The sequence below is a fragment of the Hippopotamus amphibius genome, chromosome 3, assembly GCF_030028045.1.
Source record: "Hippopotamus amphibius kiboko isolate mHipAmp2 chromosome 3, mHipAmp2.hap2, whole genome shotgun sequence".
Taxonomy (NCBI): domain Eukaryota; kingdom Metazoa; phylum Chordata; class Mammalia; order Artiodactyla; family Hippopotamidae; genus Hippopotamus; species Hippopotamus amphibius.
The window spans coordinates 161,363,604-161,388,028 of NC_080188.1; the positions used below are offsets into that span (position 1 = coordinate 161,363,604).

Genomic DNA, 24,425 nt, shown 5'->3' on the forward strand with positions numbered 1-24,425 from the left:
GTGGGCAGGATTAAGGGAACCTTAAGATGTTGAGGCACCCAAGGGATATCAACAGTGGAGAACTGTTACCACATCTAGGCCTGAAAGGGCAGAAGGAAAGGATGGGACCCAGTGGAGGAGGGGGCTGTTGAGCCAGGAATAGCAACTGTCACAGAGGAATGTGACAGATCTGAGGTTCCAAATCAGGAAGGGACAGCCAAGAAACATCCCAGCCGACCTCTTCCACTTTTTACCCTCCAATCTCCTACTGGTGCCTCCCATTGGCTAATTCAATTAGAAACCAGCCAACAGGGGATCAGGGGCTGGAGTATATAGGAGTCAGCATTGTGGACACATAGTGAAGCAGAGTAGGGTGAAAAATGGCTGTGTGTATCAGGAGGCGAGATACACCAGCACAACAACATCCTCCAACACAGCCCATGCGAGACAGTGGGCATTGGTAATTCTGTGGAATGGTAGGAAAAATCACACCCCAGGATATCAAGATACATGGATTCCTGACAGTCCTGGCCGTGCTGCACACCAACCATCCTGAAGGGCACATGGCTGGCATCTGGGACTTCAGCGGCTTCGGCTGTAAAATGCATAGGTTGGACCACGGGACCCTCGTAGCCTTCCGACATAGGGTCGCTGGCTCTCTCACCAGCACAGACTGGGCTCCACCCCACAGTCCCTGCCTCCAGGGCTCCACCCGTGCAGATAGTGTGCCAGGCTCACAAAGGGCAGCCCCAGGGAATCCTGGGACTGGCCAGCATCTGGGACGGCGCTTGGTGCTCCTCTCTTCCAGTGAAACCCTGGGACATGCAGAGTCAACGAGGGACTTTCTTTCACTGTAATGAGGTACATTCAAAAAGAAAGAAGAGTGTATTCATTTCCAGAGAGCAGCAGCTTCATAGGCCTATGCTGCTGCAGCTCCGGTCCTGGTGCCCCCCGCTCAGTTCCTGATAACTGAAGATGAAACTTGAACAGCAAAAGGGAAGTCTTCTCTCTCCTACTGGGTATCAAATCCTGTTTCTAGACAGTTTCAGTTCTTAAAGACACAGGATTCCATATTTTCTCACCAATAAGCTGGAAGGCAAAGAAACTTCAGTGACCACCAACCACATTGCACGGCCCTGGGGTGACATGGAAGTACACCGCAGAGCTTTTCTGAAATCCTGGTTTGAAAGGGGGTCCAGGTATTTCTGAAATGCATCATCATCTTTCTCCTTATTAATGTAAAGAAGTAGTCTGGATAAGCACACAGATTTGCTCAGTCTGCTCTGGGACCCAGAGTGCCTCTCATGCTTTTACTTTCCTAGCTTTCTACAGGAGTCAGATGACTCAGACAAGCGCTTGGCATCGTTTTCTTATGGAGGTGTGAAGACTGTGCATTCTGACCTCAGGGTCACTCCAAGGGTGGCCTCAGGGAGATGCCCACTCCTTGGTTGTGCCCATGAGTGTCCCTGGAAAACAGCCCGAGGTGCAATGTGTCAGGATCTCGTTGCCTTCAAAGCGTTTATTTGCAAATACAGGTTTGATCCTATGCTATTAGTTTTGTGGGCTCTGTAGTTCAAGAAAGAGGCTAGAGGAGGAAAAAAGAAAGACAAAGAGGTAAATATGAAAAGGAAAAACTGAAACAGGTGTGAGTAAGAATTTTGAAGCACAAAGGTATTTCAATACAAAATAAATTTTAAAGGGCAATGTGTCTGTTGAAAATGAAAAAAGAGAAATATTTCCACAAAGATTCTGTTTATACTCAAGAAGTTTTCTCACTGAAGTCAGGCACCAGAACAAGAGGCTATACGATGCTGCAGAATCTTTCACATCAGGATCCGTTCATTTGCATGTTTATGTATTTAAATGAGCTATAATAAAGAATGGGATTATGCTATGAGTCACCAAACTGTCAAGGAAAGCACAGAGTAAGAGCATCTAATCAAATGTATTGGGGATGCAGAAGGCTTCTGGGAAAAATGACCTTTAGCCTGTGGTGTAAAAGATGCTTAGGAACTGGAGAAAAAACAAAGAGGAGGAACAGCAAATATGAGGGCTTGATTCACGATAACGCAGCCCAAGACAGCAGAACAGGAGAAATGGCCCCAGAGACTTTGCTCCTTGGAGATGACTCTCAATGTAAATATACTGTCTTTATTTACGTGGGGCGAACATCTTCCAAACAACAATACTAGGATCATTTGACCTTGTTTAAAAATAAATCTAAAAAAAGAAAAAAGGCAAAATCATGGCTCTTATTCAGATATGAAATGGATATGTGTTAAAATTTTTACTTATTAAAGATTAAAGATCATTAATCAATGGGGAAGCTGAGCAGTTATAACCAGTTCAGAAGAGAATCCAAAAGACAGTCATATGTATAGATTTGGAATATTGAAATGATTGCACAAATGGAGACAAACTGATTTTTGGAGGGAGAGGAAGGGAGGAAAGTGAATTGATAGTCTTTTGACATAATTTGCATGTCTATAGGTAGGAATTATTTTGCACTGCTATCAATTAACTGCAATTTATAGAGTTGTAAAATATCTCAAAGACACTGAAATACTGTAATTAGATAACCTGAAGGGTGTCTTCTCGATAATGTACAGGCGTACTTCATTTTACTGCTCTTTGCTTTATTGAGCTTCACAGATATTTCTTACAAATTGAAGGTTTGTGGCAATCTTGCATTGGGCAAGTCTGTGGGTGCCATTTTTCCAAAAGATTTGCTCGCTCCATATCTCTGCCACATTTTGGTAGTAATTCTTGCAATATTTCAAAATTTCATTGTTATTATATTTGTTATGATGATCTGTGATTAGTGATCTTTGATCTTTGATGTTGCTATTGTAATTGTTTTGGAGTTCCATGGAAAGTGCCCATATCAAATGGCAAACTTCATCAATAAATGTCATATGTGTTCTGCTCCACTGACAAACCATTCCTCACACAACAATATTGAAATTAGGTCAATTAGTAACCCTACAATGGCCTCTAAGTGATCAAGTGAAAAGTAGAGTCACAGATCACACATCTCTCACTTTAAATCAAAAGCTAGATGTGATTAAGCTTAGTGAGGAAGGCATGTCAAAAGCCAAGATGGGCCAAAAACTATATACCATGCATCAAACAGCCAAGTTGTGGATGTGAAGGAAACATTCTTGAAGGAAATTAAAAGTGCTACTTCAGTGAACACACAAATGACAAGAAAGCGAAACAGCTTTATGCTGATATGGAGAAAGTTTCAGTGGTCTGGGTAGAAGATCAAACCAGCCACAACATTCCCTGCAGACAAAGACAAATCCAGAGCAAGGCCCTAACTCTCTTCAATCCTATGAAGGTCAAGAGAAGTGAGGAAGCTGCAGAAGAAAAGTTTGAAGCTAGTAGAGACTGGTTCATGAGGTTTCAGGAATTAAGTTGTCTCCATGACATAAAAGTGCAAGGTGATGCAGCAAGTGCTGATGTAGAAGCTGCAGCAAGTTATCCAGAAGTCTAGCTAAGGTAATCAGTGAAGGCGGCTACACACTAAATGACAGATTTTCAGTGTAGACGAAACAGCCTTCTGTTGGAAGACGATGCCATCTAGGACTTTCATAGCTGGAGAGGAGAAGTCAATGCCTGCCTTCAAATCCTCGAAGGACAGGCTGACTCTCCTGTTAGGGGCTGATGCAACTAGTGACATGATGTGGATGCTAAAGTTCATTAACGATTCTGAAAATCCTAGAGCCCTTAAGAATCATGCTAAATCTACTCTACCTACACTCTATAAATGAACCAACAAAGCCCAGATGATAACACATCTGTTTACAATACGACTTACTGAATACGGAGACCTACTGCTCAGGAAAAAAAAAGACCTCAGAAATATTACTGCTCATAGACAATGCACCTAGTCTCCCAAGAGTTCTGATGGAGATGTACAATGAGATTAATATTGTTTTCATGACTGCTAACACAACATTCATTCTTTAGCCCGTGGACCAAGGAGTAATTTCAACTTTCAAGTCTTATCAGTATTTAAGAAATATATTTCATGAGGCCATAGCTGCCGTAAATAGGGAGTCCTCTGATGGATCTGGGCAAAGTAAATTGAAAACCTTCTGGAAAGGTTTCACCATTCACCATTCTAGATGCCATTAACATTCATGATTCATGGAATGAGGTAAAAATATGAATGTTAACAGTAGTATGGAAGAGGTTGATTCCAACCCTCATGGATGACTTTGAGGTGTTCAAGACTTCACTGGAAGAAGTAATTGCAGATATGGTAGAAATAGCAAAAGAAATAGAATTAGAAGTGGAGCCTGAAGATGTGACTGAATTGCTGCAATCTTATGATAAAATTTTAACAGATGAGGAGTTGCTTCTTATGGGTGAGCAAAGAAAGTGGTTTCTTGAGATGGAATCTACTCTTGGTGAAGATAGTGTGAAGATTGTTGAAATAACAACATAGGATTTGTGATATTACATAAACTTAGTTGATAAAGCAGTGATAAAACTGATCAGGACCTTGCGGGGCCTTCCCAGGGACAGACCCCACCCCTCCCCTGTGTCACCCATATCTTGTAGGCCTTCCCCGACTTCCAAAGAACAAATTTAATCAGAGAAGTGAGAAAATGCAGAAACAAAGGAAGCAGTCGAGCGAGACAAAATAATAATAGTTTAGCCATAAAACAAAGTGAAGGACCTTTAGTTCCTCCTCAAGGTCTATAGATAAGATTCTGAGCCATGTCCTTAAGTTGTTTTGCAGGTACTAAAACCCCCACCAGGTGGAAAAAATTAACTGCAGGGACTTCCCTGGAAGCGCGGTGGTTAAGGCTCTGCACTCCCAATGCAGGGGGCCCGGGTTCGATCCCTGGTCAGGAAACTAGATCCCACATGCATGCCACAACTAAGAGTTCACATACCACAGCTAAGGAGGCCACATGCTGCAACCAAGGAGCCTATGAGCCACAACCAAGACCCAACGCAAATAAATAAATAAATAAATAAATATTTGTTTAAAAAAAAAAGTTAACTGCATGCTGACCACCAGGACGTAGACCCAAGGCGACTTAGAACCAGAAGGTTGATAGTCGAGATTCCAGAAACATCACCCTGTTACCTCACCACCAACCAATGAGAAGGATGTACACAGGCGGTCATATACCCCGTGACCCTCTCCCTCATCTTGCCCTTAAAATCCCTTCCCTGGAAGCCTTTGAGGAGTTTGAGTCTTTTGAGCACGAGGGGCTCATTCTCCTTGCTTAGCCCTACAATAAGCTCTGTACTTTCCTTCACCACAGCCTGGTGTCAGTAGATTGGCTTTACTGCACATCGGGTGAGCAGACCCAAGTTTGCTTCAGTGGTAGTAGCAAGGTTTGAGAGGATTGACTCCAAGTCTGAAAGAAGCTCTACTGTATGCAGAGATACTATTGAACGTCACTGAACGCCCCAAAGAAATTGCTTGTGCAAGGAAGAGTCACTTGATGCGACAAACTTCCTTGCTCTCTTCTTTTAAGAAACTGCCACAGCCACCCCAACCTTCAGCAACTGCCACCCTGATCAGATCAGTCAGCAGCCAGCACCATCCACCAGCAGCAAAGCACTCCACTGGCAAAAAGATGAGGACTCATTGAAGACTCAGATGATAGTTAGCACTTTTTAGCAATAAAGTATTTTTTAATTAAGGTATGTACATTGTGTTTTAGACATAATGCTACATACTTAATAGACTACAGTATAGTGTAAACATAACTTCTATATGTGCTGGGAAACCAAATAATTCGTGTGACTTGCATTATTGCTATAATCATTCTAGTGCAGTGGTCTGGAACTGAACCCAGACTATCTCCCAGGTATGCCTGTATATTTTTCTCCCGAATTTTTTCCCTGCAACCTGTTAAATTTCTTTCTTTTTTCTCTCTAGTTGAGGGCCACTGGTAATTTATCTATCCAACTCCTCTGTGCACAGGTGAGAAGTTAAGTCATCCTAAATCAATATGAAAGGTTTAGATAGTAATGATTGTAGGACAAATAAAATATAGCAACTGTATTTACAACATTTGAATAAAATTGAAGATGACACCTAAAGAGATTTGTTCCCTGTGTGTGTTTCTGCCCCACCCCCATCCTTGTCAACTAGCGTACTGTACCTTTCAACCATACTGTTACAAGGCCTTTACAAAGCAACTTCACTGCTGATTTATGGGAATCCCTAATTACAGCAAGCAAGCTGACCCAGATGTTGAATTACAGGAACAAGAAAAGTAGCTTAGGTCCACACTCTTAAATGGGGAAATAACAATGAGAAAATCATATCACACATAGAGTAATAGTAAGTTCTATTTTGGGTTGCAATGAGGGTGAGGCCTTAATTGGGGTGAAGACTAGGAAAGGAGTAGCCGTTCATCCACCATTCCCCCAAACAGGAATTTTTAGTGCTAAGCACATGTGCTAGGTACCTTGTTAGCACGGTTAAGCTCTATGGATATTAGGCTATCAGCATGTTAGGGTATATGGATAGATAAAACACAATTCCCTAAGAACCTGCTATATAGCACAGAGATCTATACTCAATACTCTGTAATGACCTATATGGGAAAATAATCTTTAAAAAAAGAGTGGTTATATGTATATGTATAACTGATTCACTTTGCTGTACACCTGAGACTAACACAACATTGTAAATCAATAAAAATAGAACAAACACAATTTATGTCCTATAATTGCTTACATTCTAAGGAGGAGTATTCCCTGTTCCGACAAGATGGTAAAAATCATTAGATTTCCTCTGCTCAACATGAGACAGATATGGTGGTAAGATTTCAGAAACTGTACAAGGCTCCCTTTAAGGTGTTGTGGGGTGGGGGGAGTCTTTCCCTTGCTGGTCCTGCTCCCCTCCCCACACACACAGTGGGTACTTAGCTACAGAGTGTTTGACCAATAGCTAATCAGTAAATTTGTAATAATAACTAATTATTAATAATTCATTATCTTATTACTTTAAAGTAAGTATTTTATTGTTACTTCATAAATAAATGTATTAATGTAGTACAATAATAAATTATGTTATCGATATAATTTATTTTTATTAGTAAATGTACAGGTTTACTGCAATAATTAATTAAGATGAATTAAAATAAGTAAGTAATTACTAATAACATTTCATAATGATTAATTAATAATTTGCAAATGTGCTGCAACAGCTTAAGAACTGCTGCGGAGAACATTCATTGGTTCTTTCCACTCTCTAGCCTCAGGATGCTGGCCACCACTTGTGGTTCTTGAACTCTTCTACTTTCTCAATTTCAAAAAGTACTGCCTGATAAATTGAGCCTTCCGTGGGTTTGGGACATTTTGGAAGGTAGTTTTGGGCCTTGCTGCCAGCCTAGAGGAAAGATTGTAAGGAAGCTTGGTAAACCCGGGAAGCTTAGGAAACAGTCTTGCTTTCCAGGCCCCAGCGCCATCCAAGAATGAGTTCCTCTGGAATTTGGAAGTGCAGGGGGTGGATTCAGAGCAGAGCAGAAGTGCCACCCCGTACAAGGTGACGGAGAACTCAAACCAGTTCAAGACCCTTGATGAATGAATGGATAGATAAGCAGCGGGTTATTAAGGGAAATCAGGGAAGTTCCAAGTACACCTCGGGCCTTTCAGGATGGTGTCTTAGCATGCAAACACTGGACTCTCCCTCATGCTTTCCCTCAGTGTTGTGGTTGGAATTCTGGGCTAGTGGCCTTTGATCTGATCTGCAATGACATTTCTGATCTTCTTAAGAATACCATACCAGAAAAGGTCATGCTAGAACACCCAAAACAGCAGGTGAGTTGTCTCCAGGGACAGAGTCTGCCCTGAACACAGCCCCAGATTGGGGCACAAGTTCAAGCACACCACGCCAAGCACGCCACGCCAAGCACACCTGCATCTGCTAACTGCAGACTTTCAGTGTGTGTCATGCTGATGGGGATGATGTCCACGGCGACAGTAGTAACCGCATGGATCTCCTTTGCCCCAAATATTTGGGGAGGAACAATTTCATCAAGGTGGTCAGTTGCCAAATGGGCAATCCTGGAAATTTCCCTTGACTCCAAGCACACAGGGGTTTCCAGAGACTGGCCTTGGCTAGCTCCACTCTCACACCTTGAGACGTGTGACATTGTTAGGAGAGCTTCCAATAGCAAACGCTCCTGGGGCTTCAGCATAACTTCCCCGGGAGCAGGGATGGTTTGGGTTCAGAGCTCAAGGATCCCCATCACCCTCTTCCCTTTCTCCCTCCCACTTCCTTCTCTCCTTCTGCTTCCCTTCCTTCCTCTCTCCTTCCTCCTCTCCATTCTTCCTTCTTTCAGCTTCCCTGGCTTTCGGTTACAAGCCTTCCTGCTGTGGCACCGCTGACTCTGCCAGAACTTCCTGGACATCCAAGAAGGAAGACACGTCAGTGAGATTTGGGGCTGCCCCTTTGCTTTTAGCTTCTGCTACGGCAGAACCCACAGCCCTATGAGCAGGCCCAGACTGTGGGAACCCTAGCATTGATGGGAAAGAAGAGAGGGGCTTTTGGGTCTCTAACTTTCCTGTCCGTTACAGTCGTCATCCTCAACCAAGGTCTGAGGCCAAAACTGGGGCCTAATGTAGTGATGGAAACCCCAGGCTTCAAGGCTGAGGTGGTGCAATACGAGGCAAGATTGCGGACAGGAAGTGGTGTGGTGGATGGGTGTGAAGGAAGGACTTCCTCCCTCTCTGTCACTTTCTATTCTGAAGGAGCCTTTCTCAGCCTGCCTCCCTTCCTCCCAGCCCAACAAACAACCACTCTCAGGCTTAACTCAGATGCCGGGCCCAACATCTGGCACACAACAGCAGTGTGAACACACCCAATCAAATCTAGTCTCCAGAACTGGTCTACTTTCCTTGTCCCTCCTGAAATAAAATGATCATTTCTCCGATTTATACAGAATTTATACTTTTTCAGGGTAGGAGTTAGGGAGCTGAGACAGCCCTCAGTGTTGTTACTGGGATCTTGATAAAGATGTCCTTAGCAAAAAGGTTCATGAACATTTGGTTTTCAGAACTCTCGTCACATCTCCAGTTATCTTGAAGGGGACTTGGCCCCATCACCATGACTCACTGCCCTGGGCTACCCTAGCTTAGGTTTCCTAACTCCAAATTTACTGTTGACATCAAAAGTGGGGGCCTAACCCTCCCTAAATGTGAGCTCAGCTTCAATGAACACGCAGCTTAGGGAGCAAACCCTGTGTGCAGCAGATAATTTGAATAAAGATCTTGATAGTGGATAAGGCAGCTCGCACATGGGAGCCAAGTGGCTGGATGGGGCGATATCTAGGAGACACAACTGAAGCATTTGGAGGAATCAAATATGATGTATAGGTTTCTGACCAAATGGATGATGGAGCTCTTTTTTAAACAGGTAAAAACAGGGACTTCCTAGGTGGTGCAGTGGTTAAGAATCCGCCTGCCAGTGCAGGGGACATGGGTTCAATCCCCGCTCCAGGAACATCCCACATGCCACGGAGCAACTAAGCCTGTGCACCGCAAATATTGAGCCTGTGCTCTAGAGCCCGTGAGCCACAACTATTGAGCCCATGTGCCGCAACTACTGAAGCCCACACACCTAGAGCCCGTGCTCCACAACAAGAGAAGACACTGCAATGAGGAACCGTGCACTGAAATGAAGAGTAGCCCCTGCTTGTCACAACTAGAGAAAGCCCGTGTGCAGCAACGAAGACACAGCACAGCCAATAAATAAATAAATACATTTATTTAAAAAAAAAAAACAAAAAACAGGTAAAAACAGATTGAGAAGCAGGTTTGAAGGGAAGATGATGAAATCATGAGTACAACTTTGAACTTGTTGAGTAGGAAACGTTCATGAGATGTCCTTTCAGAGACACACGATGGACAGCTGAATACACAGGTCTGCCCTCCGGAGAGAGAGCCGGGCTCTGAGTACCAATGTGGGAGTCGTCATCATAGGGACAGGTGGTAACTGAGGCCCCAAGAAGAGGAGCCCCTTTCACACTGAGAAGCAAGTGGAGAGGGTGGGAGCAACACAGAAGCCAGCGTCACAGGTTGTTAGGAAGTAAAGGACGATAAAGCCTGAGACACGCCCACTAAATATAGCAAAAAAGAGTCTGCTGAGGACCTCCCAGGGAGGCAGTTTCAGTGAGGTGGTGGGACGAAAAGCTAGGCTATCTTGTGGCAGAGACTGACAGATATTCATCTAAGCCCATTCCTCCAGTTCCTGGGCTGAATTTCATTTCCTGACCTCCCTGGTGGCTGGGTGAGGCCGTGCATTTGAGGTCATGGACTGTGGGTGGGAAAGGATGCACTCGCACCTCCAAGATACGGTCCTGCCCCATCGTTCTCCATGGACTCTTCCTCAAGCCTCTCAGTTGGGGTAGAGGATCTAGGCGTACTCCAATGCACTGGGGGCCCAGAGCAAGTACATGGAAAGAGACTGGTCCCTGGATTGTTACGCGGAGCCGGGGCCCGCTGGCCAGTGGGGCTGGCAGGCATGGACCCCCTGGGGTCAGCATGGAGTGGGTGAGCAGCCTGCTGGACAGCAGTGACTACAGGGGTCAGAGCAGATCAGCAGTCAGGACGCTAGGGGAGTCCAAAGCCGGAGCTTGGGAGGGGCCAGGTGAGCCCAGCCAGAGTGTGAAATGCTCCCTGCAGGAAAGCGCTGGAGTTGACAGACAGCAGCAGCAAAATGCCTGTGGGTACAAGTCGCACACTTCACAAGCCCACGCTCTCCGCTACATAGGCCCTGGGACCCTGGCTCTGAGGCCATGCTTCATGGATGGGCCACTTGCCTGGACCATGCAGCCCTGGCAGCCTGGTGAGGTGCCGACAGAAGGTCATGCCACACTGGGCCACTGGTTGAGCAGGACCCTGGCTGTGCTCACTGCCTCGTGGCACGGCGGCAGCCTGCCTCTGCCAGCCCCAGCGGATCAGCGGTCAGACCCCCTGCGGTCACAACCTGCTTCTGCTTCGCACCCATGGGGGACCGTGAGCAAGCCCTCTGGCCACACCCCTCATCTACAAAGTGAAGGGATGAGGCTGGTTGATTTTAAAGTCTCTTGTGCTGGGAATTCCCTGGCTGCCCAGTGGTTAGGACCCTGCGCTTTCACTGCCAAGGGCCTGGAGTCAATCCCTGGTCACAGAACTAAGATCCCACAAGCTGCGGGGCTGAATAATTCCACCATCCCCCTGAACCAGCTGTCTTCAGGAAGCTTTGGCCTGGTCCTGCCAGCAGGCACAGGCCCTGGTATCCAACAGCAGCCTTCCAGTGTCTCCAACCAGGGAAATCTTCCCACCATCAGCCTGTGTGAGTTAGACGACACCAGGCCAGCCTCTGGGAAGCAGGGGAAGAAAGAGAGAAAAGATGAAAAAAAAGAGGAGGCTGGTGGGGAGTAGCCCATATGAATCCTGGCATGAGGTCAGCAAGTTCTTCACCCCTGGGAAGGGCTGCTTTCTATTTCTTTTCTTTCTTTTTTCTTTTTTAACCATTTAGATTTACAACAAAGCACTTTCCCTTCTATTCCCATTTCTTGTTCCCTTTATGATCAGCTGGTTTCACCTTCCACAACTCTTTCCAGGAAGAAAGAAAATTGGTAGGGGATGGGATGTGCTCTCCCATTTTGCTTTTCTCGCTGGGGCCACCTTCAACTTGGCCTGGTTCTGATTTTCCTGAAAGAATAGAGTTGAATGAGACCTTTGAAAGGAAATAGCTCTCCTCATCTACCCAAATATTTGTTTGTTTAATTAGGGGACAGATCTTCTCCATTTGAGTGTGATTCAGACTTCTATAAAGTAAATATGTCCCCTGGTCCTATGGCTACTAGGAATGGGAGGTGACCTGAGAGTGTACAGAGCACATGGGAAAACCAGCCTGGAGCAGAAAATCTTCCCTAATGGTCCAGCCTGGGTGGGAAAGTTGACAGGGACGGAGGGCCACGCAGAGCACAAGACAAGCACAAGTCACACCCAGCACGCCCCTGCACCATCCAGCTTGGGTGGCAGGGGAGTCCCACCCCAAAGATACCTCCCCATCTAGCATGGATGTGACCATGGGGAAGATGACCAGGAGGGGAACCTAGACCTGGGAGCTGCAAAATCACCTGAGGAGACAGGAGATGACCTCTTCAGGAAGAGGAAAGGTACTGTGTCTTTAAATTCCAAGAACTTGGCGAAAAGAAAGAAGATAACATCTTTATTATCCATATGCTAGAGGAAATGATTCTGCACAACAGCAGAATCAATCCACTAGCTGCCAAAGTGGATGCCCGGTGACTCCTGACAGTGGCCTCCCTGCTTGGATCCGCCGCTGGAGACACAGCCTGGAGCTCCAAAGAGGCGACCTAGACACAGGTCCCCTGGAACACAGATGTGGAGGGAAGCCTCCTCCTAGATGTGAAAAAGACCAACGATCCTCTCTGGGCAGAGGAGGACCACCTTTGGGCTTCACCGGGGCAGGCAGCCAGCCACGGGGTCCGGCCGAGGCACGGGCACAAAGTTCATGGGGCACAGCAGCAGTGGGCACATCTTCTCGTGTTCCTTCAGCGCCTCGCTCAGGTGCTTCAGCTCCTCCGTCAGCTTCCCGATCTCTCTCCGCAGCACTGTGTTTTCTTGTTCGAGGCACTCATATTCCTGGGAAGACAGAAAAGGTGCAAAATCGGTTCTGAAACCACGTGCCCTTCGTCTGTTCTTCAGGCAGATCTAACCGCAGCCAGGATGCTCACCTCCTTCCATCAGAAAGCTAACGAAAGCATTCTCATGAACCATGCCCACCTTCACCACTCGGATTTGCTTGTTCATTTGCTTCATGTCTTTCCCCTGCCACCAGGATGAAAGGTTCATGAGGGATGGGCTTTGTTTTTTGGAATCATCTTTATTGAGGTGTAATTTACATAAAATAAAACGCACCACCTGAAGTGTAAAATTGGATGAGTTTTGACAAATGTAAACAACTACATCGACCAAGACGCAGAACACTCCCATCACTCTGAAAAGTTCCCTGATCTCCCTCTGCAGTCGGCGGCCCCTCCCCCCAGCTGCTGATCTGCTTTCTGATAGTCTCTGTTGGGTCCACTGTTACAGCCTCAGCACCTGGAACAATGCCTGCAACATAACAAACGTTTGTTGAATGCTGAGTAAATGAATGCAAGTACCCCTTGCCTTGGCTTTGCTCCAACACTCACTTGTTAAGTTTCCACCATATCAGAGTTTACAGAGGCTTAGAACGGGGAGAGATCAGAGAGCCCTTACCCCAACCCACACAGTGTAGAAACCTTCTCTATGTAACTCTAGCTCTGACATCCAGTTTGTGCTGGGCACTCTCTCCTTCAAAGGGCAGTTCCTGCTATTTCTGAGCTGCTCTATTAGAAAGCTCCCCTGTGTGCTACCCAAAATCATTCTCTCCTTCACACCCACCCACTGGGCTTGGTTCCACCTATGGAACCACATAGGGTAAATGCAATGCTTTTTCAACATCACGGTTCTTGAAATGTTAGGAGACGGCCCCATACCACTTCCCCTTAGGTATTCTCTGAGCCCAACTGCCTCAGGTCCCCTGAGTTCCTTGGGTTTTAGGACTTCTGGTTCCTCTGCCCTCCTGGAGGCCATTCCTGACACACGTTCCAATTTGCCAGGAGCTCTGAGAAAATGTCCCCAAAACACAGTGCATGATTCTGGGGGTGGTCTGGCCACACAGAGGGCAAATGCGTGGAGGCAGTCTGCTCTGAGTGGGACCTGAGTGCACAGCCACCTTGCTCTGGGGATTCTCTCTGAGCTTACAGAGAAGTGCAAGCTTTGTTTACATCTGCTGCTTCTCTGTTCGTACTTGAATGACAATTGATCTTTTGGCTTAAGGGTGGGCTTTACATCTGCTTCTACTGAATTTCACCCTGCTTGCTTGCGCATCTGCCAGCCTAGCAAAATCTTTTTGAATATTGATTGTGTCAGCTCCTGGATTAGTGATACCACACAGCTCTAAGCTGTCCACTTATTTGATGAAACGGGTCTTCTTTTCTTCATCCAACTCATTAATAAGTCCTACAACACTCGGCCACTTTCAGAGCCCTACGGCATACCAATAGAGAGAGACGTTCTCAAGGCTGACAATCTTATTTGCATCTCGTTGAAATGTTGTTCTCAATCATTTCTAGATTGATACATATGGTTAGGCTTTGTTGTCATGCACACCATGCATTTCTGAGCTGGGGACCTAACCTTATTATCTTACCAGTAATATTTAAGAAATATTACTTTAAAAGTCTGATCTTAGAGGCCATTAAGATACATGCAAATTCTCAGCTCTTTGCTAAAGCTGTTCTCCTCAACTGGGTTGCCTTATTCCTTTTGCGTGTGGGCCCAGCTCAAGCCCACCACCTCCAGGAAGGCTTCCCAGATTATAGCACCTAATGGAACCACATCTCTCATTATGTGTTCTCCTCAGTCCGTATCATAGTCAATCTTATTTATATTAAATAAGGTCTCTCCCCAAAGATCAGAAATGTATAGCAACTAGGGGCCTCTGCTACCTTCTCCTGTCCCCCTGCCTGATGGGCCCCAGTGCCGACATCTACGAGCTCAGTGACTCCTCAACCCTCGCCCTTGGTATCCTCTTACCCCTTCCTTTCCTCCCTCCTCCTTTAGGCACCTTCCTCCCTCTCAGAGCAATGGCCCCAGAGGGGTTCCATGTAGAGGCCACTGGAGCTATCTCTCTGCCTCCTGTCTTTCCCAGGCAGGCTCTCAGGATGGCCTGGAATACTCTCCATGGCAGCAGGCCCCACCCACCTCCCTGCAGGCTGACCTGGGTCACTCTGGCTCCCCTAGTACACCAGTTGCATTCTGCCTTCAGCTCTCCTTCAGGCCTATCACCCCCAACTCCCCATGCTCTCCATAGGCCTCTGACCAGCTCTAGTCCTAGAGTCAGAATTCAGTCTCCCAATGCAGCAAGAGGCCCTCTGTGGGCAGGAAGGGTCTGGATGGCAGGAGGGGATGGAGACCTAGGCAGGGGAGCCTGCCTGCAGCAGAGGGCTGAGAGAGGCCATAGCTCTGGGCAGTTCACACATGCACACATGTGCACATGCACACACACACACGCACACACGCACACACTCTACCCTGAATCTGGAAATTCTCTTCACCTCCAAGTAAAATGGAAAACACATTTGAATGGTTCCAACAACCTAAGATTTGAACTAGATTCCAAAGAACAGAATTCTTCCTAAGGCAGAATATTCCAAATGCCTTTGTATAGCTGCTGACTGTTGTGGCAAGATGCTTCTGAGCTTCCGAGCTTTCCCTCTGGAAGCCACAGGGGCCATGCTGCCTAAGTCCACTGCTCTTCCCAAACCCCAGCTCAGAAAGGCCACAGAGCTGCCCACCGTGGGGGCACCCAGCAGGCCTCTAGGCTGCCTTCTCCACGGGGACTTTCTCTTCTGGGATTTACGTTTTACTCATAAATCTGCAGGGGGCTTTTATTGAGCTGAGGGAATAAAAAGAGAAGAAGTCAAAATCTTCTTCAGGTGAGACCAGTTCCACAAAAATAAAAGGGGGAGCTGAGAGGGGAAGGAGAGGAGGTGAGAACACTGAGTGGGTACAAATGGGAACGAGTAAGACCCACTTCAACCTGAGGAGAAGTTACCTAGATTTAATATATGTGGCAAATAAGCCAAGAACATCAGACCCTTTGCTATCTCCAAAGAGATGATCAGTTTAGCCCAAATCTTGGTGACTTTTGAATCTCCTGCCCCAGGAGGATTTGAGGTCACTGCACTGCCTTCTCTGGGTATCTGCAGGACACAGTCACAAAGTGGAGACTAGAAATGCGAGGTGGTGAAATCACTGCAAATCCCAGTTCTGCCTCAGAAATTAAGCTGTCTAGGGTAGCGGTTCTCAACTGGGGCAATTCTGGCAGTCCCCAGGGGACATCTGGAGCGGGTGGAGACAGTCTGGGTTATCACAGATGGGAAGGGGGCACAACTGCCTCTAGTGGGTCAAGGCCTTGGATGCCGCTCAATGTCCTAAGGGGCACAGGACACCCCCCCACCAAAGGAGGAAATAGCTGACCCCAAATGCCAATAGTGCTGAGACTGAGAAACTCTGCTCTGAGTATCTAACAGAGGTTGATTGAGGAATGAGGTGCTGTCTGGGGGGCGATTCAGGGTCTAGGATGCCTTTGAGGCAAAGACTGGTAAAGAAGCTAATGTGGGTACCAGGGACCAGAGATGATAACTAAGGCGGGAAGGAAATGAGGGGAAGGAAAAGGCCATCAGGAGGACAGAGACCCCATTTCACAAGTGAGACAGCTGAAACTCAGAAGTATGGTGACTCTTCCAAGGTCATGCAGACCTGGGACCTGATCCCTGACTTCAATGTCAACTGCAACTCTCAGGCAATGACAGCAAGTCTGCTTTTGCTTGGCAGTGTCTGGGCCCAAATTTCCCCCATGGTGTTTACCAGCAGCAATGAGAGCTCAGGATTTTACAATAAGTCTATTCCCAAGCCTTAAGCTTCCCAGCAGAAAAATTGTGTCACCAGCAAGGGCTGTACAAATTAGTGTCATCATCAGTTTCTAAACCCAGTGAGGACTGACATGAAGCATTCTCTTAGAATATGCAATATCTGAAAACACCACGGCAACGCATACCACAACCGTATTGCCCAAGAAAGTTGTCAGTTTGTGACATTCAAGGCTCCTGAGGATGGCATCGCTGCCTTCCTTTTCTGACTCAAAATTCTTTCTCAGTCTTACACCTTTGGGTGGCTGGCTTGAACCAGTGCTGACCCACTTTTGCAACACATTCAACCGGGCTTAGAGACCTGGACTGTTTTCTTGGGTTCACATTTGTGAATCTGGGCCCAGGCCATGTACCTAATGTTCAGAGATGAATACGGGTCAAAATCCCCATGAGAGGGGTAAGTGCCTTGAAGGGATGACTTGAAAAGTCACAGTGAACAGTGAGGTGTTCAGATACGCACGAGGAACTGCTTCTCATCACTGCAGAGTGACTTCCAGCAACCACCACCCTCAGGGGGAAACTCAGACAACTCTGAAGAGTGACCCCAGCCTCTCTCTGGCTTGACCTGCTGGGGCTCACCTCCCTCCCTGCCCTCCAAGAGGGTCCTGCCCTGATGGACAGTCCCCCGGCTTAGGGGATGGAGAGCTTGGGAAGGAGGAAGGCAGCTGAGAGACTTGTAACAGCCGGGACTGGAGAAGGTTTTTCTGGATGTTGGAGGTGAAAGAGGCTCAAGAATTGAGTGGGCAGGAGAGGAAGGTGGGAATTTTAAACACATCTAGCTCTAAATATTCCCCTTCATGGTGTTCAGGAAAGGCAAATCAAGAGCTCGAGTTACTTGGAGATATTTAGCAATGCTAGCCCACAGTATAGGATAGAGGAATTTATGGGATAAAGGCTTTACTCAAAGCCCTTATGATGGGCTCATCTCCAGAGGGAGTAGGATGCCATTGTGGCTATCAGGTGGCGGTTTTCTATGCCCCTTGGTGTCTCCCAATGAGCTGGCCTCATTCCAAGTCTGAGGAGATGGTTTCCATGCACTATGTCTGGCTCTCACTTTTTCCAACCTAGATGTGGCCTGGGAGTCAAGGAGCCTGAGGGGCTTTCAGCTGTGACCCATAGCAGCGTGCTAGGTCCTCTGCCCGTGACTCATTGGAGCACAGTAAAATTATTCATCACATTTTTTAAACAGACATTCCACTCTCAATATGTAGATGTTTTTCAAAGTTTAAAAACTAGTCATTAAGGTGACTACTGGCACCAGTGACCAATGACACACGTGCGTGGCTAGTGATGGTAAAAGTGTGGACTTCCGCTTGGGGGCTTGTGTGCGGATGGGACCCGCTGTCCTGGCCTCCTTGACATGGTGTTTCCCAACAAAGCTGGCCTTGCGGAAGTGAACTGCCCGTGCTGCCTGACCCTGATGCATCCTCGTAGCTCCACAGAGAAGGAGGAGAAGGGAGTGTTCTTCTGTGGAGGGATCGGGTTTCAGATTAATTGGCCCCATTTCTGGAAAGGGCAACTGGCAAAGTTATGTTTACAGAGAGCAGAACCAGCTAAGAGCCCTATGAAAGGTCCTCCACCCAGTGTTCTAAGAGGGGTCAGGTAGGGGTAAATGTGGCAAACTACCCCTAAGTTTCCCAGACACCTAGTTCATTTGGTTATCAAATCCAACAATGACAGCGATTGAGAGAGACCCATCTTTTCTTTGACACCATAGTAAAGTACGTATGTTACTGTCTGTGGTAGGCAAAATAATGCCCGCGCCCCCAACCCTGCTGCCCCAACAAAGATGTTTACATCCAATCTCTGGAACCTGTGAATGTTACCTTACATGAAAAAAGGGACTCTGCAGATGTGATTAAGTTAAGAATCTTAAAATAGGGAGATTATCTGGGATTACGCAGGCGAGCCCAAAGTAATCACGAGAGAATAAGGGAAAGAGGAGCCAGAGAAGGAGATGTAACAATGGAAACGGTGTCAGAGTAATGCAGGATGAGAAAGACTCCACTGGCCAGTGCCAGCTTTGAAAATGGAAGGAGACCAACGAGCCAAGGAATACAGAAGCTTCTAGAAGCTGGAAAAGGCAAGAAATGGATTCCTCTGCAGAGCCTCCAGAAGGATTGCAGCCCTGCTGTCACCTTGATTTTAGCCCAGTGAGATGCATTTCATATGCCTGGCCTCCAAAACCGTGAGACAAAATAAATTTGTGCTGTTTTAAGCCGCCAAATGTGTCATAGTTTGTTACAGCAGCCGTAGGAAACCAATATACCTTCCTTGAGACTCCTGTGTCTTCCAAGGACAGGAATGAGATCTCACTTCCCACCTTGTGACCCAGTGGCAATGCCTTGCCTGCCGTGGTTCTTGATAAATATTGGTTGCATGACTCTACTTGACCTTGCTCCATGAAAGACCTTGTCCAAGTCACTGAGTCACCTCTACACTCAGGACTTAAAACCAAGTGTCCTCTAGTGTGTTCTGATATTGATGCACTGGCTCCGACTAGAAGCTGCTCGGGAGGAAGGGCCCTGGGACCAGGCTGGCACATGCGCTCTGAACACAGAGGCTTGCACTGACCCAGCTGCAAGTCCCCTCTGGGGGTTGTTTGGTTACATGGAGCTTGAACCAGGCTTGCTTCAGGAGCAAGGGGGAGGGAAGAAAGGAGGCAAAGGGCATCCTAGTTCTTCTGTGGAAATGTTACAGAACTAATCCCGGCTGGGACGTTCTGACATTTACAATGTATGGCCCTCTGTGAATTTGTATCAGTGGGTCACCTCTCCCTGGATCCTGTGCTCCTACATCTGTTCTCTGCTCATTGTGAAGGGGTTGTAGAGGCTGTCATTTCCCCCTCATAACACCTCAGCATCTCCTATGCTGTCAACACCCCCAGACGGGCCTTGCTGAGACAGTCTATGGCCAGAAAGCGTGGCAGGAAAGAGCTGAACTAAAACTCTTAGTATTCACACCAGCCCTGTGCAAAGACAAGAGCACGGAACTGCCATCAATTCCTTGGACAGATCCTGGGATGCCTTCGATGTCAGTTCCTGACGTGAAGAGGTTCCCGTGTCCTGGCTGTGAGATTATGTGGGATTATGTACAGGGACCAAGGGAAATGGAAGCGTTCAGGATAAACCTCAGGTTCCTGATTTGGCTGATGAGACAGATGGTTACTTAGCTCCATTAACTACAATTTGAAGACAGTGAGAAGAGAAAGTCTCAGGGTCAACAGACACGCTATTATGGCCATGCTGCAGCCGAGGAGTCTGCAGTGGCCCATTTGGAAGCATCTAAGCAGACACTGGAGATATAGGGATAGGGCCAGGACAGAGGTCCTGGAGTAACCAACGCTTGCCTGAGCGTAAGCGACGTCGGGAGCTGACACTGGCAGAGCAGATTAATAGATTAAAACTTCCAGGGCGAGAAGAAAAAAGGGCAGAGTCTGAAAGTCTTGTCAACACCAACATTTAAGAAAACAGACAGAGGTAGAAAAGTGAACAAAGCAACTGAGAAAAAAGCAGTTAAGAGGGTCAGGAGAAATAGGAAATGTGGTCTTTTAGAAGCTAAAGACCTTGAAAGAAGGTTTCAAGACGGCGAGGGTCAGTGGTGTCAGAGGCTCCAGCAAGGTCAAGGATGAAGGGACTAGAAAGAGGCTCCTGGACCGGGCAGTGCCAGGACACTAGTGGCCTCAGCGGAGCACCTTCTGTAGGAAGTGTGCATGAGTGTGTGCGTGTGCGCGCATGCGCGTGTTGGGAGAGCAGAAACGATATCACAGAGGACTGGGGAAGAGATGGGAGCTGAGGACATGGAGACAGCAGGTCGCTTTTTAATAAGCAGGCAAATAAAGGAGGGAAAGAAAAGAAACGGGGCACTAGCTTGAAAGGGAGTCAGGATCAAAAGGAGGTTTCTTTGTTTTATAATGAAGGAAACTTGAGTGTGAGATGCAACCAATGAGGGAGAAATGAAGACACCAGTGAGCGAAGACTCAGAAAACTGGGCTGGAGGGACGCATCGGAATTAGATGTGCACGTGGCCGAACTGGTGATGACCAGGGTGTGACCTCAGGGCCACCACAGTGCAAGGGCGGAGGATGGCTCCTCGCCGTGGCCCTCACGTGGCTCTGCCCCAACCACACTCTCACCTCGTGAAGTTTGTCAGCCTTCTGGGTCTGCTTCTTCCGACTTCTCTGAGCAGCAACTCGGTTTTTTTCCCTCCTTCGGACCTTCCTGTCGTCATCCTCAGGGCTCTGGGGGGAAAGGTTTGGTCAGGTGTGATGCTGAGGCCCCTTGCCTCACCTTCTCTGCCCTCTCTCTTTAGCCGGCATTGCTCATGGAGTGCCACTGTTTCATTTGCAGCCACAGCAGTGCTTGGCTGCTGCATCAGTGGGGTAACGGTGGCCCTGTGTCAAAGAGCACTCACCATGCGCTATGGCTGTGTAAACCACCCCGAGAAATGTGTGGTGGGACCACCGTCTAAAAGATGAGGAATAAGAAACTCAGAGGGGTTGAGGAACTTGCTCCAGGTATCACAGCTAGTAGGGGGGTGAACGGGAAGTGGAACTCAGGTCTACTGGACGCCAAACCAACGTTCTCAAACCTCTCCCCCGCAGGGTGTGTGCCTGGAAGAGGTGTGGCACTGGTGTTCATCTGAGGACGGGAAAGGCAGAAGGCGGCTGCTATCTGGGACTTGCCGTGGGCCAGACCTTCCACCACCACATAGAAACAGGTACTTTTGACACTGTGCGCAAGTCACGATTATGCTAATAACTAATTGCAACCACCTAACTCTCCGAACACACCAAATGCCACAGACAAATAGCTCCTATGAACAATGCTTGACTGACGTCTCGTTTCACAGGTCAGGGCGAATCAGAAAGCAAATTTATGATGTGTCTTGAAAGCTCTTAGCTATACATGAGATGTAACCAAACCTAGTCAAATCCTTCAAGGGTTATCCTGAAACAGGCAGGCAGAAAAATGTACCTACCATGGTAAAAACACTTCATCCAGTTATAGAAAACATGGAGAAGTGAGGCAGTACTTGCTTTCCAGAACCCTGTGAAAAGATATCACGGAAATACCACCTTTAAAGAGTTTAAAGACCAAAAGATCAGTGGGATACAAACACTGGAAAGCTACTCATGTATTACTATTAATGGAAAGCAAATATTGATAACAGGAAATAATGGATGTTTTCTGTTGTCATTTTATCTGGTCTAATATTCCAAATAAGAAAGACACATCTCATCTCCCCAAGTTACAGCAGGTAAAGAATTTTCAGCATATGCAAGAATATAAAGCTATGAAAGGAAAAGAAGGAAGAACATAACAAATAGAAGTGGTCTGGAGGCAGTGCTTAAAGGACCAGCCACAAGACGTAGTCTTTCAAAGGCAAAGACATCTTGGTAGACATAACCAGAACACAAGGAGCGTAGCGGACAGAACGTTAGCTTTAGAAATACATAGCTCCTGGTTTTGTCTCTTACTATCAATACGGCCTTGGGTAAATGGCTTAAACTCTCTGACTTTTCCATTTTCTCATTCATCGTGCGATTCATTCATTTTTTTCAATAAGTATTAACTGAGTACCTGCCATGTGCCAGGCACACTCTTGGGAACTACAGACATATGCCCTGAACAAGTGGTCAGTAATCTCTGCAATGATCATCCTAACAGCCCAATGCTTGCGGCTGCGTAGGATAAAGTGAGATTTTTATCCCAAAGCTCCCAGTGCATGGTATGCCCTCAATAACCTCCGTTAAGGCTGTTGCTATTTTTTATTGAGTCCCCCATAGTGCTTGTCACCAAATCATGCCTCTCCGTTCATCATCTGAAATTCACAGGGCACAAGGGAGCTGTCTGCATCCTGCCCTGTAGGAGTGGACACTCCAAACAGGATTTATCACCTATCATATGGCCATACCTGACAACCAGCAGAAACATTTAATCAAGATGGAAACAAGCGAGCAAAGTGTTAAGATATTCATGTATTATTAACCACATCTTAAGTAGTCCTCATAAAAATCATGAGAATTTGATATTATTATATTGATTTTACACGTGGGGAAACTGAGGCTCAGAGAGGTTAAGCAAACTGTCCAAGGCTACTCAGCCCGTGTGTGGCAAAGCGCAGGCCGAAACTCACATGTGTGACTCTCTAGCGTCACCCGACGACATTCTGTGCCAGGCACCGAATTGAGAAGGACATAACCATGAAAAGACTCAGTCCTAAAGCAGCTGAGTGGGAAGTTCTCATACTGCCGTCCCTGCGGGCAACTTTGTGTCAGTTTTCAGAGTACGAGGTTGTAAACATGGTGGTGGACAGCGCAGACGACCCAGCGCCGGCCAAGGCCTTTCCACCAGCTCTGAGGCTGGTGTCCCCCCACTTCAGGCCCCCACCTCGCACGCCTAGGGCATTCGGGAGGCAGCCGGAGGAGGGCAGATGTTGGGAGTGCCTGAGCACGAGCTGCCCCTTGGAGCGGAATTTCCCCTCTCCGCACCTTGGTCCCTGCTCGGAGCGGCGGGGAAGGACCACGCGCTCCGCCGGCGGCGGCAGCGCATGGATGGCGACACCCAGGGCAGCGCGGACCCCACGTGCGGGGGAGCGTGGACAGTGCCCAGCCCTACCAGGCGTCGGCGCCCTCTGGCCTCTCCTCCTCCCAGGCTCAGGAGCGCGGTCACCATCCCGGACGCCCTGGGCACCCTGCGTGCGCGGGGGCGGCCGGGCACGGGCGCAAGCCTGGGTCCCTGGCCCGCCCCCGCGCCCCCCACACGGCTCGCTTCTGGCTCCCGCAAGGTCCTTCACCCCTGCACTCAGCGGTCACCACCCGGGAGCCCCAGCACCCATCTCCTCGCGCCCCGTGGCGCGCCCACCCCCGCTTCCCCCGCGGTCCTCCCGGAGTCTCTCGTCCACTACCTGCGGCTGCGCCTGGTTCCCGGGCGCCGCGACGCTCCTCTGCAGGACGCTGCTGGCGGCGGGGAGCCCTTGCGACATGCCGGGCGCTCCTCTGGCCCGGCCCGCCCCGCCGCGCAGCCTCGCGGAGGAGCGGCCGCGCGGCCCGGCGCGCCCTGCACGCGGGGAGCTGCCTACCGGCTCTCTCCCGCCACCTGCATCCTCGCGCCCCCGCACCTGCCGGCCGCCGCCTCTGCCCCGCCCCCTCGGGCTTCCCGCTCTCCCGGCTCCCGCGCCGGCTGCACGTAGCCCGGGTTTCCCCACCCCTCAGTCCCAGCCCGCCGTCCTTCCCGTCCCCAAGTCCGCCCCGCCCCGCGTTCTCCCACCCCCGCCTCGTTTCCTCCTCTCCCCGCCCTCTCGCCGCACCTCGGGGTCCCAAATCCCACCCCTGTCGCGGCTTTCCGCTGGGGCCCCACGCTTCGTGGAAGTCACGTGGTGGCTCCGAAACCCGGGAGGGAGCGCGAAGCCCACCCACAAGAAGCCAGGCTGGGGCAGGTGGGGGGTCGAGGAGGCGCGGCGCCACTTTTGGGGTCTGTCGGCGGCTCTCGGAGGACTCTGGTTGAGAAACACAAGTGGGTGGTTTGGGGTTGGTGGTTTTTTCCCGGTCCCATCGCGGCATCCTCCTGCGCATCGGCCCCGCCTTCCCCCAGCGCAGGGGTCACAGTCTCGGGGGACTTTCTCCGCGGCGATCAGTCACGCGGGCGCCACTCTCACTCCTTCCGTGGCCCCCGGCCGCCCTGCCCGGGAGGCGCAGGCCAGGGAAGGGGACAGCGGCTTTACCGAGTCCCACTGCGCACCCTGAGAGCCACGGGCACTCCAGGGCCTTTCTGAGGGGAGCACCTACTCTCTTTTTTCGCCAGTGCCGCGGGGCTGCGGGAGGGAGCCAGGCGGGGCAGCCCCGAGGGTGAACTCCCTCAGTGGGGGGTGGCGAGGAAGAGGTTGTCCTGGAGATTAACAGTGGCTGGGCTTCCCCGAAAGCCAAGC

General features: G+C 48.6%; 1 protein-coding gene and 1 pseudogene across 1 annotated transcript; one reads left to right on the forward strand and one right to left on the reverse strand.

Annotated features, from left to right (window-relative positions):
* The first annotated feature begins 452 nt into the window (after positions 1-452).
* LOC130848833 (tigger transposable element-derived protein 1-like) lies at positions 453-5,597 on the forward strand (annotated as a pseudogene).
* A 6,648-nt stretch (positions 5,598-12,245) lies between these two features.
* On the reverse strand, positions 12,246-23,483 carry BATF3 (basic leucine zipper ATF-like transcription factor 3). Its single transcript, XM_057729716.1, has 3 exons — positions 23,406-23,483; positions 20,632-20,736; positions 12,246-12,618 (listed from the first exon to the last, which is right to left on the reverse strand). The coding sequence occupies exons 1-3, from the start codon at positions 23,481-23,483 to the stop codon at positions 12,433-12,435; spliced, it is 369 nt and encodes a 122-aa protein (XP_057585699.1). The 3' UTR covers positions 12,246-12,432.
* Positions 23,484-24,425: the final 942 nt, after the last annotated feature.

Bases quoted from the DNA above. Each gene is read 5' to 3' on its own strand.
- BATF3 (XM_057729716.1), bottom strand. From the start codon at position 23,483: ATGTCGCAAGGGCTCCCCGCCGCCAGCAGCGTCCTGCAGAGGAGCGTC. The intron at 20,737-23,405 runs GTAGTGGACGAG...CTTTCCCCCCAG, and splicing joins GGAACCAGGCGCAGCCGCAG to AGCCCTGAGGATGACGACAG. The intron at 12,619-20,631 runs GTGAGAGTGTGG...CTGTCTTCCCAG, and splicing joins AGGCTGACAAACTTCACGAG to GAATATGAGTGCCTCGAACA.